This window comes from Lipophrys pholis, assembly GCF_963383615.2.
Source record: "Lipophrys pholis genome assembly, chromosome: 3".
Taxonomy (NCBI): Eukaryota; Metazoa; Chordata; class Actinopteri; order Blenniiformes; family Blenniidae; genus Lipophrys; species Lipophrys pholis.
In genome coordinates, this window is record NC_137627.1 from 32,957,324 (window position 1) to 32,975,451 (window position 18,128).

Below are 18,128 nucleotides of genomic sequence, written 5' to 3' on the forward strand. Positions count from 1 at the left end.
AGTTCCATCCAAATATCCAGGACATTACAGATCATTCATAAAACTTCATGTCACAGTAAATACACCATCTTCATCTAGGAAACGTTATGCTTGAATGCAAAACAGATGCTTGATTGATTGACTGTCTGGTCACATCCTATAATTACTAAATAACCAATACTGCATGAGCAAAGTGTTACAGTGGAAGAAGAAGAACAAGAAGAAGAAGAAGAAGAAGTTTCATGAACATTATTGTGATTTTGTCGACACTGACTGTACATCGTTTGCGTCTGCTTAACAAATCTAGTTTTTCTTTCTTTGTGAACTAGGTCTATGCAAAATAATATTTAACGTTTACCGTAACAGTGCACCATATTAAGAACACATAAACATGTACAACTGAGAAAAAAACATGTACATCTTGTGGTTTTTCTTTACGTCTTGAATAGCTGTGGTACTACAGTATATACTTGGGGCCTTTAAAACTTTGCATTCTACCTGAGATGCAAAAGAAACACAACTATTAACACTCATGAACCTGAGAGAGTGAAAACAAACATACTAAATATCAAATATTAAACAAAACAAATCAGAAATCTGGATTAGAACGATGCGTCCGACGACCTGTCAATGTACCTAGATTAAAAGTCGCAGCCACCATCAAAGATAAATATCAAACCCCAGAATAAAATGTCATGCACATAACTGTTTCCATGACACAGAAAACTCTACGATCCAGAAAATAGTTACTTGTATTGTAGCTTACTATAGCTTTTAGTACGGTGTTCCTCTCTGATAATACTAGTGAGCCTTGTCCTTGAAAATATCCACACAAATAACAAATGAAGTGAAGCTGAGAAAATAATTACGACCGGATTACTTCATCCTGGCACACGACATTCTAGTCAGTGGAAGCTGCCACACCACCCCGATAAACGAATACTTTTTATTCAGCGCGTCATGAGTCCCAGCTTTATTCTACTGCAGGTCGTAACCGTGATGCAGGTGTATGGCGCATGAGCACAGACACGGATGAGTATTGGCCCTGTAAGTCAGAAAGGACAGAAATATACAAGATATGATGTGTGAGGATACCGAACGATACTAACCAGATGCCTCAATATCAGCAGAAGGCACTAAATGAAGTCCTTCAGTCTTTTCCATTATAACGATAAGTATCAAGAGGTGGGTTTAAGGCAGTGGTTATCCTTTTTCTCATAATACATTTTACAGATTTCTTTTCAGGCAATGCAATGGAATCACTGGCTCATTACCAGGCAGGTTTTTATTCTTCTAGCTGTGATGGAGGCGGGAAGCATGGATGGTGTGCACACTGATGATTTGTGTTAATGAAGAGTAAAAAAAAAAAAAAAAAAAGCTAGGGATTTGTATCGGTAGATGGCTCCTCTGTGAAGGTTTGAGGCTGCAGGATGACAGTGAGAAAATGATCTTTCCCAGACCAAGTCTAAAGCTATACGCAAATCTTTTGATAACTTGTGAGGCCGAGAGCCGTCACAAGTTATCAAAGGCATCCCAAAGGTAAAATGTCTTTACAGGCAGCAAGGAAGTACAACCCATTCATGTTTGCTGTGATTGAACATCTTTTTACTGGTGTGCGGGTACGGGCAGGAAGGTATGCCATATGCAAGTATTTCTAAGCCTCGGAAAAAGCAGTTTTTTTCTTTTCTTCTTTTTGTTTAACTTGTTATCAGTTTTCAAACTGACATACTTTGATACTGTATACACATAACTGAAAGGAAACACTGAAAGAGTGACATTCATTCCTTTCTTCACACGGGACAATCAAAACAAAAGATATAATCTTGAAAAAATGTATTAACCAAAGTCCTTCTGTGTGATTTCACTGTTTAGTGGTTAATAGATAAAAGGTCAATTATATAGAGAGGAGAGCTCTCTGTAACGTGGGCTTTCAGCCTTTTGGGTATTCAAGTAATATTTGGTGTTTTACACACACACACACACACACACACACACACACACACACACACACACACACACACACACACACACACACACACACACACACACACACACACACACACACACACACACACACACACACACACACACACACACACACACACACTTGTTAAATTCTTAGATTTGGTCCAGGGTTGACCATGTGTGATATGAAAATGTGAAAAACTTCATGTTTAAAGCAAAAGCACACGCAGCAGGCCGTACCAATAACTAACAAATAAGATATTTTAATACGTTTTTATGATCAATGCATCAGGGCCCGTTTTTTTTTGTTAGTTTTTTTTACATTTTTTTCTTAGTGTAAGAGGCAAAGTGTGACGCTCCAGCCGACACACCACCGATTCTGCTGGGCTTGTTGTCATTATTAGATGAGGTTGGATGCAACTAGCTCAATTTTGCCCAAAAAGAAACAACAAACAAGCACGAGTAAAGCTCAGGCTCGTCGAGACGCCGTTTTCAAGCCCTGCTTCTAGGCTAAAGCTAACAAACTGCTGTCGCTTCATGTTTATCATACAGACATGGCAGTGGTGATCCGAGCACAAAAAACAAAACAACAAAAAAGTTTTCCCCACACTGTCAAACTACTTTCTACTATCGTCTAATCCTGATATAGACATTTCATATTATCTCCGTGGACATTTCACCTGTCATGTCAGAGGAATCTCCGACCGAGCCCACACGCACACACACGCACGCACGCACGCACGCACGCACGCACGCACGCACGCACGCACGCACGCACGCACGCACGCACGCACCAAACTCACTTCATATCTACTAATTATCAGATCTTGTAACCACCGAGGAATCCTTGCGGTTTTGGCGTGAAACGATGTGTAACAGCACTCCTACTTTATCCTGATAAACAAAATACATTCTACGATGAGCATAATCACCCAGAAAGTGACGGACACGGTGAGCCTGACCTCCGAGGGACTGAATGTGTTGAATCGAGTCAGAAACCAATCAGACCTGCACACGCCTGTGGAAGGTGAGATGAAATTTGCGGGCACTGTTGGATTTGACCCAGCGGGGAGCAACATGTTGGCACTGTGCTCCAGGTTCGGCAGAAAAAAAAAGAAAGAAGACAAGAAAGTGCAGATGAGCTGTCTCCTCAGATCTTCGTACACGAGCTAAAAGCTAGTGGCAGCACACAGACAAACACCAGAATCATTTAATCTCCTCCGAAAGCCAAACGCAACGAAGGATCAGGTGGAGTATGTGTGCGTGTGTGTGTGTGTGTGTGTGTGTGTGTGTGTGTGTGTGTGTGTGTGTGTGTGTGTGTGTGTGTGTGTGTGTGTGTGTGTGTGTATGTGGGTGGGGGGGTCTAATCCAACAAGCACGTGAAGGGAAAACAGCAAAACAAATAAAAGCAATAGAACAAGGCACAAAATTGTCTGTAAAATAATTAAACTGTACAGAATAGGCCCCAGCACTCCAGGGAGGGTCGGACAGGAGAATCAGCCTCGTCTCATCACATGGCCTTGCCAGTCCTACTTTCCACTTTTTTCCTTCTTCTCTCCCACTTTAAATCCCGCCCTCTCTGCCCCCAAGCTGTCTCCCAACCAATCGCAGCCTGACACAATGCTCCCACAGCGCCACCATCACCACCAACATCCCCACCCGTCTCTCCTGGCCTGTCCAGTTTAGATGTAGTACTCCTTCTTCTCGTCTGTGTTGTTGTGTCCCCCCTCGGCGTTGATGATGGCTGTGTCCGCGTCGGCCGCGTCGTCCGCCCCTTTGGCTTCGTGCGTGAAGTAAGTTCCTGTGAAGAGAAAAGAAAAAAAGATGAATTAGCCACACGTCGACCCCCCCCCCAGCCCTACGCTCCTCACACTCTTCTATCCTATTACACTTGAGCCACAGCAAAAAAAAACAACACACATTTGAACTCTTGAGATGTGTTCATGATCAAGTATGATTGCACTGCCGGTGCTTTACCTTTGTGTCTGGCAAAGTATCGACCAAGAACAATGAGTGCACAGAGGATGGCAAACATCACCACGGCAACCACTCCTCCGATGACAGCATGGTCAATTTTCTGTGGTGCCCCCTCGCCGGCTCTGGAGTCTAAAAACAGGACAATAACCGTAAATAATTTTCATGATCAGCAAACCCTCTCAGCCAGGAACAAGACCAATACCTTCACACGGAGGTGGAGCGCACCGGAGGCTCTATCCGTTAAATCATTAGGCTGCCAAAATAAGCTAAAGCAGTTTGTTTTGTCTCAAAGCATTTTAAGCATGACCTAAACGCCCAGTGGAAACACTTGAGAAGGGCTGCTGAGAAAAATGCCAGCTTACATTGTTCACCAAAAGAGAAAAGAGATCATATCGCAGCACAGGATTTCTAAATGCTGCACGAACTGTAACTAAACATCCCTCAATAGAGCTTTGGACTATTGAGCTCATACTGATTGACAAACCCTGAAAAACACTGCCAGCAATCCTGATCCAAATAACCAAAATTAGGCGATCGCCTCATTGCGATGTTTAATTCTTCCTCATTGATATCCCTTCTACTTGTAGCATGATCGTCTCATTGCTCATGAAATCAGTTTAACATCACCCAATATATTCAAATATAACATTTAATGGGAAAGTCGAAAGGGTTGGATTCACTTTGAAGGAGAAAACGACACTATTTCCAAACATAAAGATTCACCGTGCCGCTCAGAATAACATCAAAGTCTTCGCCAGGTTCAGAGTGACAAAAGCCCAAATTGTCCAGTGAATGTGTTAACAGGCATTTTTGAGCTGCTGGGGTTGTTTGTCTTGAGACCAGGTGCGTTGGTGGCAATACTGGAGCGGATCAGAAAGCATTTTACTCTTGCAGTCCAAGCAGTGTTTGCTTTTGTATTTTAATGGCAGAGACTACATGCATTATTTAATAAATCTGTTCCCATAATAGCCACGACCAAGCCGGCTTTTAAACTGAATAGGGGGGTATAAATCAGTTTATCCACAGTTAAAATAGAGAAGGTGGACATGGACACACACTGAGAGAATTCAAAATGCCACATCAGCCCTAGAATTTTGGTTAGATAATCTGCTGTCGCAGGGTTTTTTTTTAAGTGGACTGTGTCTTTAGGTTATGGAGTCTACATTCGTGGTGTCACACTGTTGAACCTGCCTCATTATATGAAAGTTTGTAGTACTCCCGTTGCTGAGATGGCTGGCCGAACCACTTGAGTGAGCAATGTTGAAAAATGTTTTAAGACAGTTATTTCACCATGAAACAGTCGACACCGTCTGCAATTTCAGCGAGAGTTCACACACTGTAAAATGCACTGTGATTTAAGAGGCCATTTCTGGAAGTTATAGAGCTCAATCATCAGAAATAGACACAAGTCTGGAGATAAATTGGCGCCCGGTGTCCCCATGCAGAGAAATACGTGGCAGCCTCAGGTGTCAGGGAGTATCACTGTCTAGCACTTAGCCAGATTTATCCGTGCGCCACAGAAGAACAAGGCAAAATCTGAAGCCTTTAAATTTCCAGTCTCAGAATAGTTCAGAGGCATTTATCAATAGTCTATATCTGTGCACATTTGGACTGATGGAGGAGTGGCGGGTGAGGGAATGGCTGCACTGTTCTTTGCTGCATGAGAGAGCAGCTCAATTTTCCATCAATCTCACTAGTCATGCTCTGAACTTGAATGATTTTGATAAAAGACGAGTGGAGGGTGCAGAATTTCTCAGCACTTTGAGGGCATTGCGAAGTAGAGCCGAGACGAAGGGGTCCAATGACGAGCAGCACAAATCGCACGTTGCCTTAAAAAAAACAAAAAACCAGCACCATTGTTTCATGTTCACATTTTGGACGTGGACATCTTGGAAGAGGAGCTTCGGCGAAGCTAATTAATGAGAAAAGTTTGGTTTCAGTTGAGTGCTCTCTTTAAAATGGACTTTTCTTCACGGGGCAAAGCGGCTGCCGTGCATTTGTTTACTGTATCGGGGATGTCAGATAGCACAGCTCATTCCCGGAGGATCGGGAGCGGCCCATGCTCCATGCTAATGAACATGCTCCCACTAAATGGCCTGCGAGGCGTCCTGTCCTCCCTCGTTCCCTCCCTCACCCCACACCTTCCTGCCCTCACCTTGCTCCCCGCTGTCGTCCGTTTGACACATCCACGAGGAAACATGCGGGGTCTCAGCCGCCTCTGCACACCGAGGGAGAGTTTTATTTAACAGGTAGAAAAAAAAATTGCCCGGAGTAAGCGCCTGAGACTCCATCACCAAAAAATGTCAGGGAGAAACTAAGACTCCCATAACACCCAAAGTATCAACTGTTATGGTTGGTTGCATTTCATGTTGCCTGCATTAAGTACACTACTGAACACTGGTTTTCTGTTTATCAGTTCTGTATTTACTACACAAGTAGAGCTGGAAAAATACATGGCCTCGCATTCAATATACATGCAATAAATATTGCTGTCGTGCTCATTTCCGTCCGTACGTATTGTAAAGAGCTTCAGAGGCATATAATGCAATCCAACACAGATCTGTTTAGTTTATTGTACGAAGGTTGCAAACATAAAGGTCAGTGTTAGTGAGGAGCCACACGTACACTTGTGCAAACATATTCAGCATTTCACAAATTAATATTACCTCAAGAAGGGAGAAAAAAGTTTCTACTTGTTGTATTATTACGAATGAAAGCAGCAGTATTTAGGGAGCCTGACTCACATTGGGGGATTCAAACACACACAACAGCAGTATTTTGCAAGCGGAGATTCATGCCAAGTTTACATAACAATTATTAGATCTTTGTAGGGTTCGTCCACTTAAATTTTTACCTTGTATGTTTTACATTCCTGCTGACTTATTCTCTATACAACAATTTAATTCTAGTTCATTGGACTTTGATAATAATTAAGCAGTGATCGGTTGTATCAAATAATTCAACATTTTATTCGCTTGACATGTGATATTTGCATTTTTTGTTTTCTCCTGTGCCCATAATACCCTCTTACAGCACAATATTACTGGATTTGATAACATTACAGCTTTGTCTGGATACTGGGGCCTTGTTTACTGGGCATTTTTAAATGAAAGCTGTAAACATCTGTTGAAATTTGTCTGTTCATTCTGAGGCCCTGAGAACGGCTTCATGGCTAAATGTGTTTGGAATGTTGAAGTCAATTATTTTGTGCACATGTGCAAGTAGATGGTAAATAATAACAATGGTAGTATGCGCTGGTGGTGTTGGTGCGGCTCACTCTTTTCAATTCAACTGCCTTTTCTTATCAGTGTTTACATGGTACTGTCCTCGTGTTCTGCCTTTAAGCAGGAAGCGTGTTTGTGTGTGTCATTGCATTACCAAAGACATACCACCAACTAGTGGCCTGGCATGGAAATGACAGTGTTATTTTCCTAAAACAAAACAAAGATTCAGTTTCCTGCAGATTTCTTTTGTGTAAACAGTTCGCAACTTAATATTTGCAGGTTGTGGTGAAATCCAGAAAAAAGGAAGCTGCACCAAGGTGCCGAATGCTTACAAAAACATCTGAACCTTGATGAAATGTGACTCAAAAGTCACTATTTTAGAGAAAATGAAGTGAAGTAAGCGCATCCAGAGTTTCGCATGTTTTGTTCACCCAATCAAGCACTCATGTCAAACTATTGAAGTTGTTTTGGCTTCAACGTTTTGCTGAAAAACACAATGAGATGTGGACACGTGGAACAAGCAGCACAACCTTGTGATTATTGGACAACTTCACCTGCAAAACCTGTCACGTCTGGATCTCCCAGCTGTGCAGTCACTTCATTTGGTTAACAGATTTAAAATGGAGGTTTAATCTGTATAGGCTCTCATCTGTCTGACCGAGATCTCTGTGCGTTTTCTTCACTATTGTTCTCCCGACGTGGATTACTTTGTCATTCAGCACTGTAACACACCCGAGATCAGCACCGTGAGTCCCCGTGGCCCAACATGTTGAAAATGTACATGCATTTGCAATAGCAGAAGGTGTTGTAGTCGGAGAAAAAAAAGGCTCCAGATGACAGATAGTATTATTACAGCAGCCTTTGCGGCCTCTCACTTGAATTAAGTAGAATTTGATTATGTCTGTAATGTGGCTGGTGTCCATTTCGCCGGCGCGGCGCGGCTCGGCTCATGGCTCGATCGGGGGAGTGCTGACATGCCCACGCCAGCGTCCTGACAGCATGTGCACAGCCGTGGGGATTTATGGGGGAATAAAGAGGATTTGCAACTGATGCCCGTGTCTGCACAGCGGTGAAATCTGGTCCACTGAACTCCTCGGTACCTCGTGCTTTACAGTTGCGTCTTCACCATTCTGTACCGGAATGACTAATTGTGGCTTCGGTCAGTAACAGAGCATCCTATCAGGCTGCCGCTGTCGCCGTGACTTCAGAGCTCGTCACCAGCCTCGACTCAAACTCAGATTTTTCACTCTTTTTTTTTCTCAGCCAAATCACCCGCACACGCAACATCCCATATACACAAACACATGACAATTTATAGCTGTAATTACACAGGTATAATTGAAACAATGACTCTCCCGCATGGATAAAGAAAAACCTTTGCTTGGTCTGAACAGACTCCAACTGACTCTGCAAGGCTTTGCTGCAAAATACACTTAAGGACTGTCAATAGCTGTTCAGCAGCATTGAACTGCTAACATCCAGGGCTTCTACATTTGTTACTTTTCGAAAGGGGAAATGAATGTAATAATACGAGCATACGTGGGCAATCTCCACCAAATCATATTTTGTATTGCTGTTGTCGCAGACCATCAACAGAGAAAAACATTGTCCTCAGCTGAATTCCAATGCCACTGCCTGCTCACTAAATAGATTCCCCGAGTCCTTTGTAATAACCCAAACAAAGATTTGAAGATGTACAAATACGACACTGACATTTAGCGGAGGAGCCGGGATGCAAGTGAAGGTCTGACTACAGCTAATAAAATGGCAACTGAATGGAAAGTGTGACGGTGAACTTGAACTCCTCAATGACAGTTCATTGTATGTTTTGAGATTGGCAAAAATTCCCCACACAAAAGAGAGGAGCACCCACCGACACTTCATCTTTCCCTTCAGCCCGCTCTCACCCCAGTGGAGATCAAGGCGAGGAAAAAGGTTGACAAAATAATGGAAATCATTGCGCTCTTGCTAACGTTGCTTGCAGTGTGCCGCGGAGACAGATTGTATGGAGCGATGCTTTATCAGCTGGAAATGAGGACGTGGTGTGAGTTCATTGGCACGTTGCATTCAATCTTCAAACCCTAATGTGCTAAGAAGAGCTCTCATAACCATTTACAGCATTTCCATGTAAAAAACAATATTACCGTAGTGAAATACTCTTCTTAACTTGGGGGTGGGCCAGTATCACTAACCTGCTCTCTGGAGACCAATTAAAATGGACCATTACAATATTTTCTTTCTTTAATAACTATTTAAAGAGAGAAAGAAATATTGCAGGTCAGGGAGGAAAATAAATTAAGTATTCAGTCAGGGAATCAGAGTAAACAAAAGCGAGCGGAAAAAATAATTAGCATATCTAAATGATTCTTTAATTTTTCCAATGAAATACTTCAAAGAGAAATGATACAAGTGAGGGTTAAAGCAGCATTGGTAAATGTTTAATGACTAATTACGTCGCATACTAAATGCACTCATAACACTCTTTGTTGAAGTCAATGGTGCGCATGGAGTTAAGACTTGAATTCCAACACTAAACAGCAGCGGAGACCTGCCAACACCTAAAAAGCACTGGCGTTGGGGGAGGAAACGGCAAACAAAACATGTCTGCCAACCTGCCAGAAATGGAATCCTAAAATACCAGCGGGCACCAGATTGCAAGAGTTTCTCACATGGGAGAAAGAAAGAAATCCCACGTGCTCTGTCAAAACAAAGAAAACACCACAATAACCCTGGAGTCATGTATGTATCCTTTGCATCGCATGTTAGAAAGTCATAAAGATTTACGAATCCCCGACAGCTTAGCCAAGCAAGCAATAAAAACTATATTAGTGCGAGTAGCATTAGCAAATCTGAAGGGAGACGCACGGCGGCTGTATCCGGGTTCATGTGTAGTGTAATGTTTGCTTTCAAAGCTCTTATTGGTTGTTAATTCACAGCTTAGTTCTATCCGCAAAATAAATGAGTGCAAACCGTCAGCATGTGCCTTCAACTTTTCATGTTTAACTAATGAATTATGCAAAGACAAAAGTAATTTCATCAAACTAAAATCTGAGGAGCAATTCTTTTTTTTTTTTTATAGAATCGAGGAGAAACAACGAAACAAAAAGAGGGTGAGAGACATCGAGCCCTTCTGCACACCCGTGCTGTCGTTTGCCTTTCAATTAATCAGCAGAGGTCTTTTAAAGCGTGCTAAACAACAACTTACCCTGGAAGGCAGATCTGTGAAAACATAGGGCGATTTCAATCAAGTCTACAACATAATTCCTCATTCCATGTCTTTCCGCTGGCTCCTCTCGACAAGCTGGGGGAGAGGGGGGTTTACCGGAGGCTTAGTCAGGATATGATGTCCCTGCCTTGGATCATCTCTGAGCATCTGACGAGCTGGAGCATTATCGCCACAGACTCCCTTTATTCCCTCTGAGCTGGAGATTCTGGATAAATTCCCCCCTCTGTCCAGAAGTACACCGACAATGATCCAGTTGGGGGGGGGTACTGTTTTATTATTTATTTAATGTGGATTTTAAACGCTCAAACTCTCTATCCTGAGGACAATATTCTGCCTCTTTCATAATAAAATTTATGATTTGTTTAAAAAAAAAAAAAAAAAAAAGCAGCTGCAACTGCAGCGCTCGGAGCGATATGTCTGGATCAAGTGTTTAGATCAATGAGAGTGAAGGTCACAGATATCTGCTGCAACTTTTCCCCATACAAGACGGCAACTAAAAGCTTTTAGTTTTAGTGTAAATATTCAATGAAAAACACGCAGAGAGAAACAAGGTCTGAAAACTTTCAAACACATGAAAGAAATGTTCTTATGAAACGGTGACTTATCTCTCCCCAGTGGTCCCCACACAAACACACACACACACACACACACACACACACACACACACACACACACACACACACACACACACACACACACACACACACACACACACACACACACGCACACGCACACACACGCCCCGTGCATCTTTGAAGACACCGAGAGACCTGACAATATGAACTCCTGTGAAACTTTCTGAACATGAAACGGCACAGAACACAAACAACTGTGAGTTTCTGTGCTTCGCCGTGGCATTTGCTCCCCTACTGCTCTGAACAGCATTTAGGCTTGGGAGTTCTGAGGCGAGACGGGAAAACAAGAAATAATCATAATAAAAAATAAAAAAACAGCATGTAAAACCGTAACAATTTTTTTTCATTTTTGCACCAATTATCCTCCACAAAGCACCTTACATGTTTTCTTTTATATTTCAGAGGGAGGATAAGCTTATATGGATATTCTATTTCTCTGGATGTATGAGTGACAACAAAGCTTAATAAAACACTGTGATCCAGCGCCGTTAACGCAAAAGTGATATGTCTTAAGACAGTGTGTGAAATAAGAGGACTGAAAAAATATAAATATTAATCACTCTTAAATTAGCACAAACTTAAAAGATAAATAACAGCCAATTTTTAAGATATCATAATTATCTATATCAGGGGTGTCAAACCTAAACTGGCCAGCAAGAGGCTCCAATTGGCCTGCCAAACCACCAGGAAAAAGGTAAATATTTCAAACAAAACTATGCTTTTTTCTTCTTCACAAACTTAAGAGTAGCAGACACAACATAACACTGAGATCTGTGATGCTGCTAAGAAAGATATCTTCCTTGTTGCTGTCAAACAAGCTTCAAAGTCATGCTATTGGAGACGTTCTTTGCACATTTTCACTGTATTTTGCATTTCATTTAAATGGGCTTATTGTGGCACTATTTTACCAGTCCGGCCCACTCAAGATGAATAGGGCTGTATGTGGCCCCCGAACTGAAATGTACTTGACACCCCTGACTTATAGGAAGTCATGAGTACATAACACGACCTGTGCACCTGCCTACATTGGTCTGTTTATTAGGAAATATCAACAGTGTAATTCAAACATAAGGCCCATGGGTCAAACCCAGCCCACCAACTGGCCAATCCTGCATTGTAAGGTGTACAAATTACTTAAACAGTAATCTGTAAATCAATTTATTTAACTTTTCACTGTCTCATTGTGAATCCATGAGTTGATAATGAGATTGAGTGATGCAATAGTGAATCAAATTATCACCAGCAGTTAATGCAAGCAGCGAATACTTTACAGGAAGTAGAAAACATAGATTTAACAAACTAAGTTCTTTATTTGAATGAACTCAAAATATTATTTCTACTGCACCAGATAATCTTAAGTAAGTGCTTAAGATTACTTGAGATTACTTATATTAATGGACTCCTCATTTACTTAATGCAAGTAGAGTTTACCTAAAAGGGAGAATTAAACAAGAATTAGGAATTAATGAATTAATGAATTAATAAATTACCACAAAGCATTACTTTCAATTTGCGTGAGCTCGCAACATTAATTATTATGGACTAAATCATTTTGAAGCATTACTTAGAATAATCAAGTAATCATTGCTTATCCCTGATAGGTTCACAAAGCACAACAACCTTATTGATGACGTAGCAGTGAAACCACACTGTGGAGGTGAATTTGTAAAACAACGGCTGCTGAATGCTGCAAAATGAAGGCCTTTCAGCATTTTAATGTATTTCCCACCAGGATCAATAAAATACATTAATAAAAATGCTGTAATGTTGTCAAGATGATGCTACCATTTGACTGGTCTGGCCAACGAGACCAAATTGGGCTGCTGGACTAAAACGAGTGTATCAGTTGTTGTACCTGTACACAAAAACTGAGTATGCAAGTGGTTAACATTTACAGGATCACTCGTCCATGTCAATACAAGTATTGGGGTAATTACATCAACTCTGCAAACTCGTGAATGGACTTGGCTCCTTGTGCTACTGCTTCTGCTGCTTAGTTGATATAAGAAAGCACTGCCGATGTGCTAGATGTCAAGGGAGCAACAGGTTGCTGTTGAATGTTGTTTGCAATGCAACAATATTGATTAATTGGGTCTATGGAGAATTGCTGGCTGTGTATTGAAGAAGTGTTGTGGTTTTCTGCTCGAGTTATGTGATGGCTCCTTCCCCTCAATCCTTCAAGACCACGAGCGCCTCCTGAAAACTGTGGCTGAAGTAGACTAATACACGCCAGCAGATTCAGTCTGCGATGAAGAGGCTTCTAAAGTGTTTCATTGGAATGGTTTTGGATGAATTTTATTTTTTAAGTTAGATAACTTGGTAGATTGTGGAAACTAATGCCCTGCTTTAATTTAAACACTGTCATTGGAAAATACAATTGGTAAACTGACTTCCACCCACTCTTACATACCTACACACCAATGGCGATAGGGAGCAACTTGGGGTTCACTGTGTTTCCTAAAGACACTTCGACACGTGGACAGAGTAACATCGGTGCTTGAACCACCAAGGCTGGGAATGGAAGACGATCCACTCTACCAACTGTGTCATACTTGTAAGACATGTGGCAACACAAATAGGAAGATTAATTTGTGATTGGCAAATATATAAAGTCTTATAATTTGATCGATATGTGATAACTTAAATGAACTCCTTCAGAAATGGACAGATTTTATCTTCAAGGTGAGGATCGGATGCTTCAATGACCCCTGATATCATTAGCAAATCAGGGATGCTGTTGACAGTGGTTACCGCAACTAACAATGTGGTTATTTTGTGTGAGTGGGACATTTCACCATATACTTTCCCATTGGCGAGAGAAAAATGCTATACTGTGGTGGTATGCTGATTAAGGTAGTGCAAAGCAATCTACAGCAAGCCAGCTTAGCATTGCCCCTGTGACAGGGTATTTAGAAGAGAAGTGAACTGCAAGAAAGCTCAATTACATCCTCCCAGCATGTACTGCATAAATCACGTTAAATCCTCTTTCAAGCCTGTCCTTCGGAAATTACTGGAATGTTACGGCGGAAAACACAGACACGGCTGCATCGGGGGAAGAGAAAACTGCAGAGCAATGCACAGTTCTGCAAAGCAAACTTCCTGTTTTGGCTGCGCCACGCCCAGAGAGAGTCAGACAGTTGAAACGAGGCTGTGAGCATGCAGCATGATCACTGACGAACAGTACTGCAGATACTCCGGCTCAAGCAGAGGAAATGTAGGTTTGGTGGAGAAATTCCACCAGGCACAAGAAAAGGGATTTCAAACATGCAACGGAGGAGAGTTAAGTCATTTTGAATAAAGATTTCTGGAGCAGACTTCATAAATATGACCATGGTTTTAATACCTGAATCAGTGTAGCACATAAATACTACTGAAAGACAAGTTTTTCCATCGAATGAATGTAAAAATGAGTGCCGAGAGCTGTCACAGTGCATGCACTCTCAGTTTAGGTTTCAAACTTATTGTTGGCGCTGTATATTACCACTCCAGATATTTAAGCTGAGTGGTTGTGACAAAAGAGCAAAAATTGCCATATCTCTAAAGCAGCTATTGATAAACTGATCTATTCTTTAAGGATAGGTTTTTTGTATTGAAATGTCACATTCTGGCATATCCAAATGTCAACTCCCAAGGTTGCCTCCCCAACTGTCTAGCCTTGACGGTGCTTTTAAAATAATAGTAGTGTTTTTTCTCTTTAATGGTTAATATTGAAATGAATTTTTGTAACAGAAGGGAATCAAAGTATAAAATAGGGTGTACACGAGGTGCCAAAAGGTTGCACTGTCAGAAAACATGGCAAAATGATCCGCATTTCGTTGAGTTCATATGTCTGTGAGAAAATAGTTATTGATGTTTTTCGGCCCTGCAACGACGAAATGTGACTGGCATTTGTAGAGGAGATGTAAAGGGCATTATAATATGATGGATGGGCTGGGTGAGATATAGCTGCAGATGCTGATAAGATAGCAGAGCAGCAAAGCGGAGTCTCTAAATTTTCCCACATCAAACATGTGACTGGAAAAAGGCAGTGACAGGTGTCTCTGACAGCCCTGCACCGCCTGTCCTCATTGTCACCTATCAGCAGCACTATCTGATTAAAACTGGCCATCCACAGTCTCTTTTCGCTGTAGTTACAAGCCCCCCATAATAAAAACACCTTATAAGACATGCATGCAAGCTCACGCACACACGCACACACGCACACACGCACACACACACACACACACACACACACACACACACACACACACACACACACACACACACACACACACACACACACACACACACACACACACACACACACACACACACACACACACACACACACACACACACACACACACACACACACACGACAAGAGCGACAGCAGTGGGGGCATACAGTACCTTGCGTGTTGACTGGGTTGGTGGTGGGTGTGGGGAGAGTAGTGGGAGCATCTAGATGAAAAGAGTAAAAAAAAAAAATAAATAAATAAAGAACATGTATAAGAAATAAAGACAAGAGTAAAGAAAGAGACAAAAGTCATAGAAGATGAGAAGCTGCACTACAGAAATCATAACATGCACATGTTTCAGCTACTGTGTGAGCCCATGCTAAAAGCTATGAAGCTGAACTTAGAGGGCAGGTTTGTATTTCTAAAAGAAAAAGTCATGGGAGTGTTGAAACAGAGCGTGTTAGGTACGACTCAAGTTTGTGTCTTTACTATTGTTGGTTTGCACTGCATGACACAGTGTACTTCAGTGCACGGGAACTGGAAGATATTTCTGTGCTACGTCAGGACTGTTAATTTGAATGGGAAACGATTAACTCTAGAATAGACAGCATGGTCTCAACAAGCAGATGTTTCAGCGTTTATATGGTTTTGTTTTCTGAATTATCAGCTATGCATTGACGTCTGCATGCAAGCATGCTTAACAATACTAAAATGCTTTTATTCTCCAAATAGTCCACTTTTGACAGTAGTAAGGTCACGTTCTTCTCCAGGGTTTTTATGCGCCCCTGTGTGTCCTACAGGTCGTACTGCTGATGTAAGTGGATTTTCTGTCTTTCCCTTTAACATGTTTTCCATATGAACTGCAGTTTGAGTTAGATGACAGGTAGGTTTCCACTTTTCCCGCTGTAGAAAATGAAACCAAAGTGTCCTGCTCAGGAAGGCGGCTATTCTGAAATCATTTGTGAGCCACAACCGCAAACCTCAACCTCTGACAGACGCACAGTGCCTACCTGAACCAGTTGTGAGTCAGTTCTTTTCTGAGAGCAGTAATGACGAGATCAAATGCAATTGGTGTCATTTTGAATAAATGAGTAAATCCTAGTTCATCAGGAAAAAAGAAGTGATCAGCATGTACTGTATGTCTCTAGGGGAAACGTTTCACGAGACAACTCGTAATCCGCTAAAAAAAAGAAGTGCGTTTAAACTGCAGCAGCGGACACAGAGACAACGATGTGGTTAGTATGCCAGGCCACTGGAGGGCGCTGTTGCTTGATTTTGTAATGAAACTACACAGACGTGTGCAGAGAGCAATACACTATAAACGTGAAGAAAATGGAAAGAACTTGACATCCACATGGACTGATGATGCATCGGATGCTATCAGGGGGGAGTCTCAACTATTAAACTACTGATCTGGACGATAAAACTAGAATATAGACTGCGGGTCGTACCACTATGCAAACGCCGCCATGTTTGTTTACAACTGGATGTCTCTGCAGGAGAGATTTGCGCCGTGAAAGAATCTTTCCACTTTGGGAGCGGATTAAAAACTGGTGCCGTGTAAACGGACCCCCCAAAAGAAAGTTTTGCGGATACGCTCTAATTCGTTGTCGTGTAAACGGGGCCTAAGACTTTCTGGCTTGGGTCATACTTGAGTTTCTAACAGGGTCTTTCTTTCAGGGTTACCACAGCTGATCATCTTCCTCCCCTAAGTCTCCTATATCAACCCAATCACCTGCATGTAATGAACTTCCTCACTGACCTTTCTCTCTCCTCACCATCCTTTTCCCTACAAATCTATCATCTCTCCTGCATATATAGAATAGAATAGAAATACTTTATCAATCCCAGAGGGAGGTCCTTGTAATATATGACCAAATCATCCCAGCCTCATCTTTCATTCCTTATCCAGTCCATTCTGATGACTTCCAATGGAAACCTCAACATCTTCAGTTCTGCCACCTCTAGTTTAACCTCCTGTCCTTTGGTCATTGCAGCCATTGTTGAGCCATGCAGTATAGCTGCGTCTTGTAGCCGGGATGACACTCGTCTCCATCTCCACCTTGCCAATAAGCAATAAGCTCACAATATCAGGATGCCACTTGCAAGGCTCATGTTAATCCATCCAGTAAATGTTGAGGTCTTCAGCTAAGTTTCAGAGAATCAACTAAGATATTGCTATGAATCCACTGGGAACCATGAATGGATACATCAGATTATTTCCATGGAACAGAAAACACCAACCTCATGGTGGCGGTTCAAAACCCTCTAACGAAACGCAATACGATTTCACATGATTTGGATATCATTAAACTGCAATAATGAGTTTGTGTTGAGATATTTCATTATCAACTTCAAGTGGCAAACCAGCCATCCACAGAGTCGTGCCGCTATCACAGCGCAAAGAAAAGCCACATTTTTTCACTTTACTGGGGTTGTATAATATTACATTATGGCAAGTTATTGTATTTCTTTTTCAGATTAATTTTCTAATTATGTATGAATAATAATGTCTGGCAATCACGGAAAGGTATTGCCGTTTTCCACAGTCTCGATAATTAAGTCAAACTGCAAATTAAACCACTCCGGTGGTCTCCTGCTGCCGCGCGGCGGAGCCCCGAGCAGCATCCTCTGCCCCGCGCTGCACTGATTAGGCCTGTCACTAACCCCCAAACAAAATAATCAGAAAAACAAAATGGAGGGCAATTCAGGTCTGCAACAGTACTAAGGAGGACTGAAAGCTTCCTCATCAGGGGAATATATGCCGGGCTGTGGCGCCGGGGAAAGATAGCTCGACCCCTTGCTGTGGGAGAGTCACAGCAGGGGAAATTGGCTGGCTGTCTCCATGCCTTTACTGTCTGCACTCCATCAAAAGACAGCAGTAGGGGACCACACACTCCCAAAC

At 42.0% G+C, this 18,128-nt stretch overlaps 1 protein-coding gene across 4 annotated transcripts in view; it reads right to left on the minus strand.

Annotated features, from left to right (window-relative positions):
* Positions 1-1,678: 1,678 nt before the first annotated feature.
* cadm1b (cell adhesion molecule 1b) overlaps positions 1,679-18,128 on the minus strand; it is a 205,062-nt gene continuing 188,612 nt past the window's right edge. Inside the window, exons 9-12 of one of the 4 annotated variants that reach the window (XM_080459950.1) lie at positions 15,396-15,446; positions 3,922-4,050; positions 3,604-3,745; positions 1,679-3,030 (exon numbers count right to left, since the gene is read on the minus strand). In XM_080459950.1, coding sequence (XP_080316076.1) covers positions 3,627-3,745; positions 3,922-4,050; positions 15,396-15,446 — 299 coding nt within the window. In that variant the 3' untranslated portion in view covers positions 1,679-3,030; positions 3,604-3,626. Of the gene's footprint in view, positions 3,746-3,921; positions 4,051-15,395; positions 15,447-18,128 lie in introns of all 4 variants that reach the window. The other 3 variants (XM_080459949.1, XM_080459951.1, XM_080459952.1) reach the window with 3 other exon arrangements.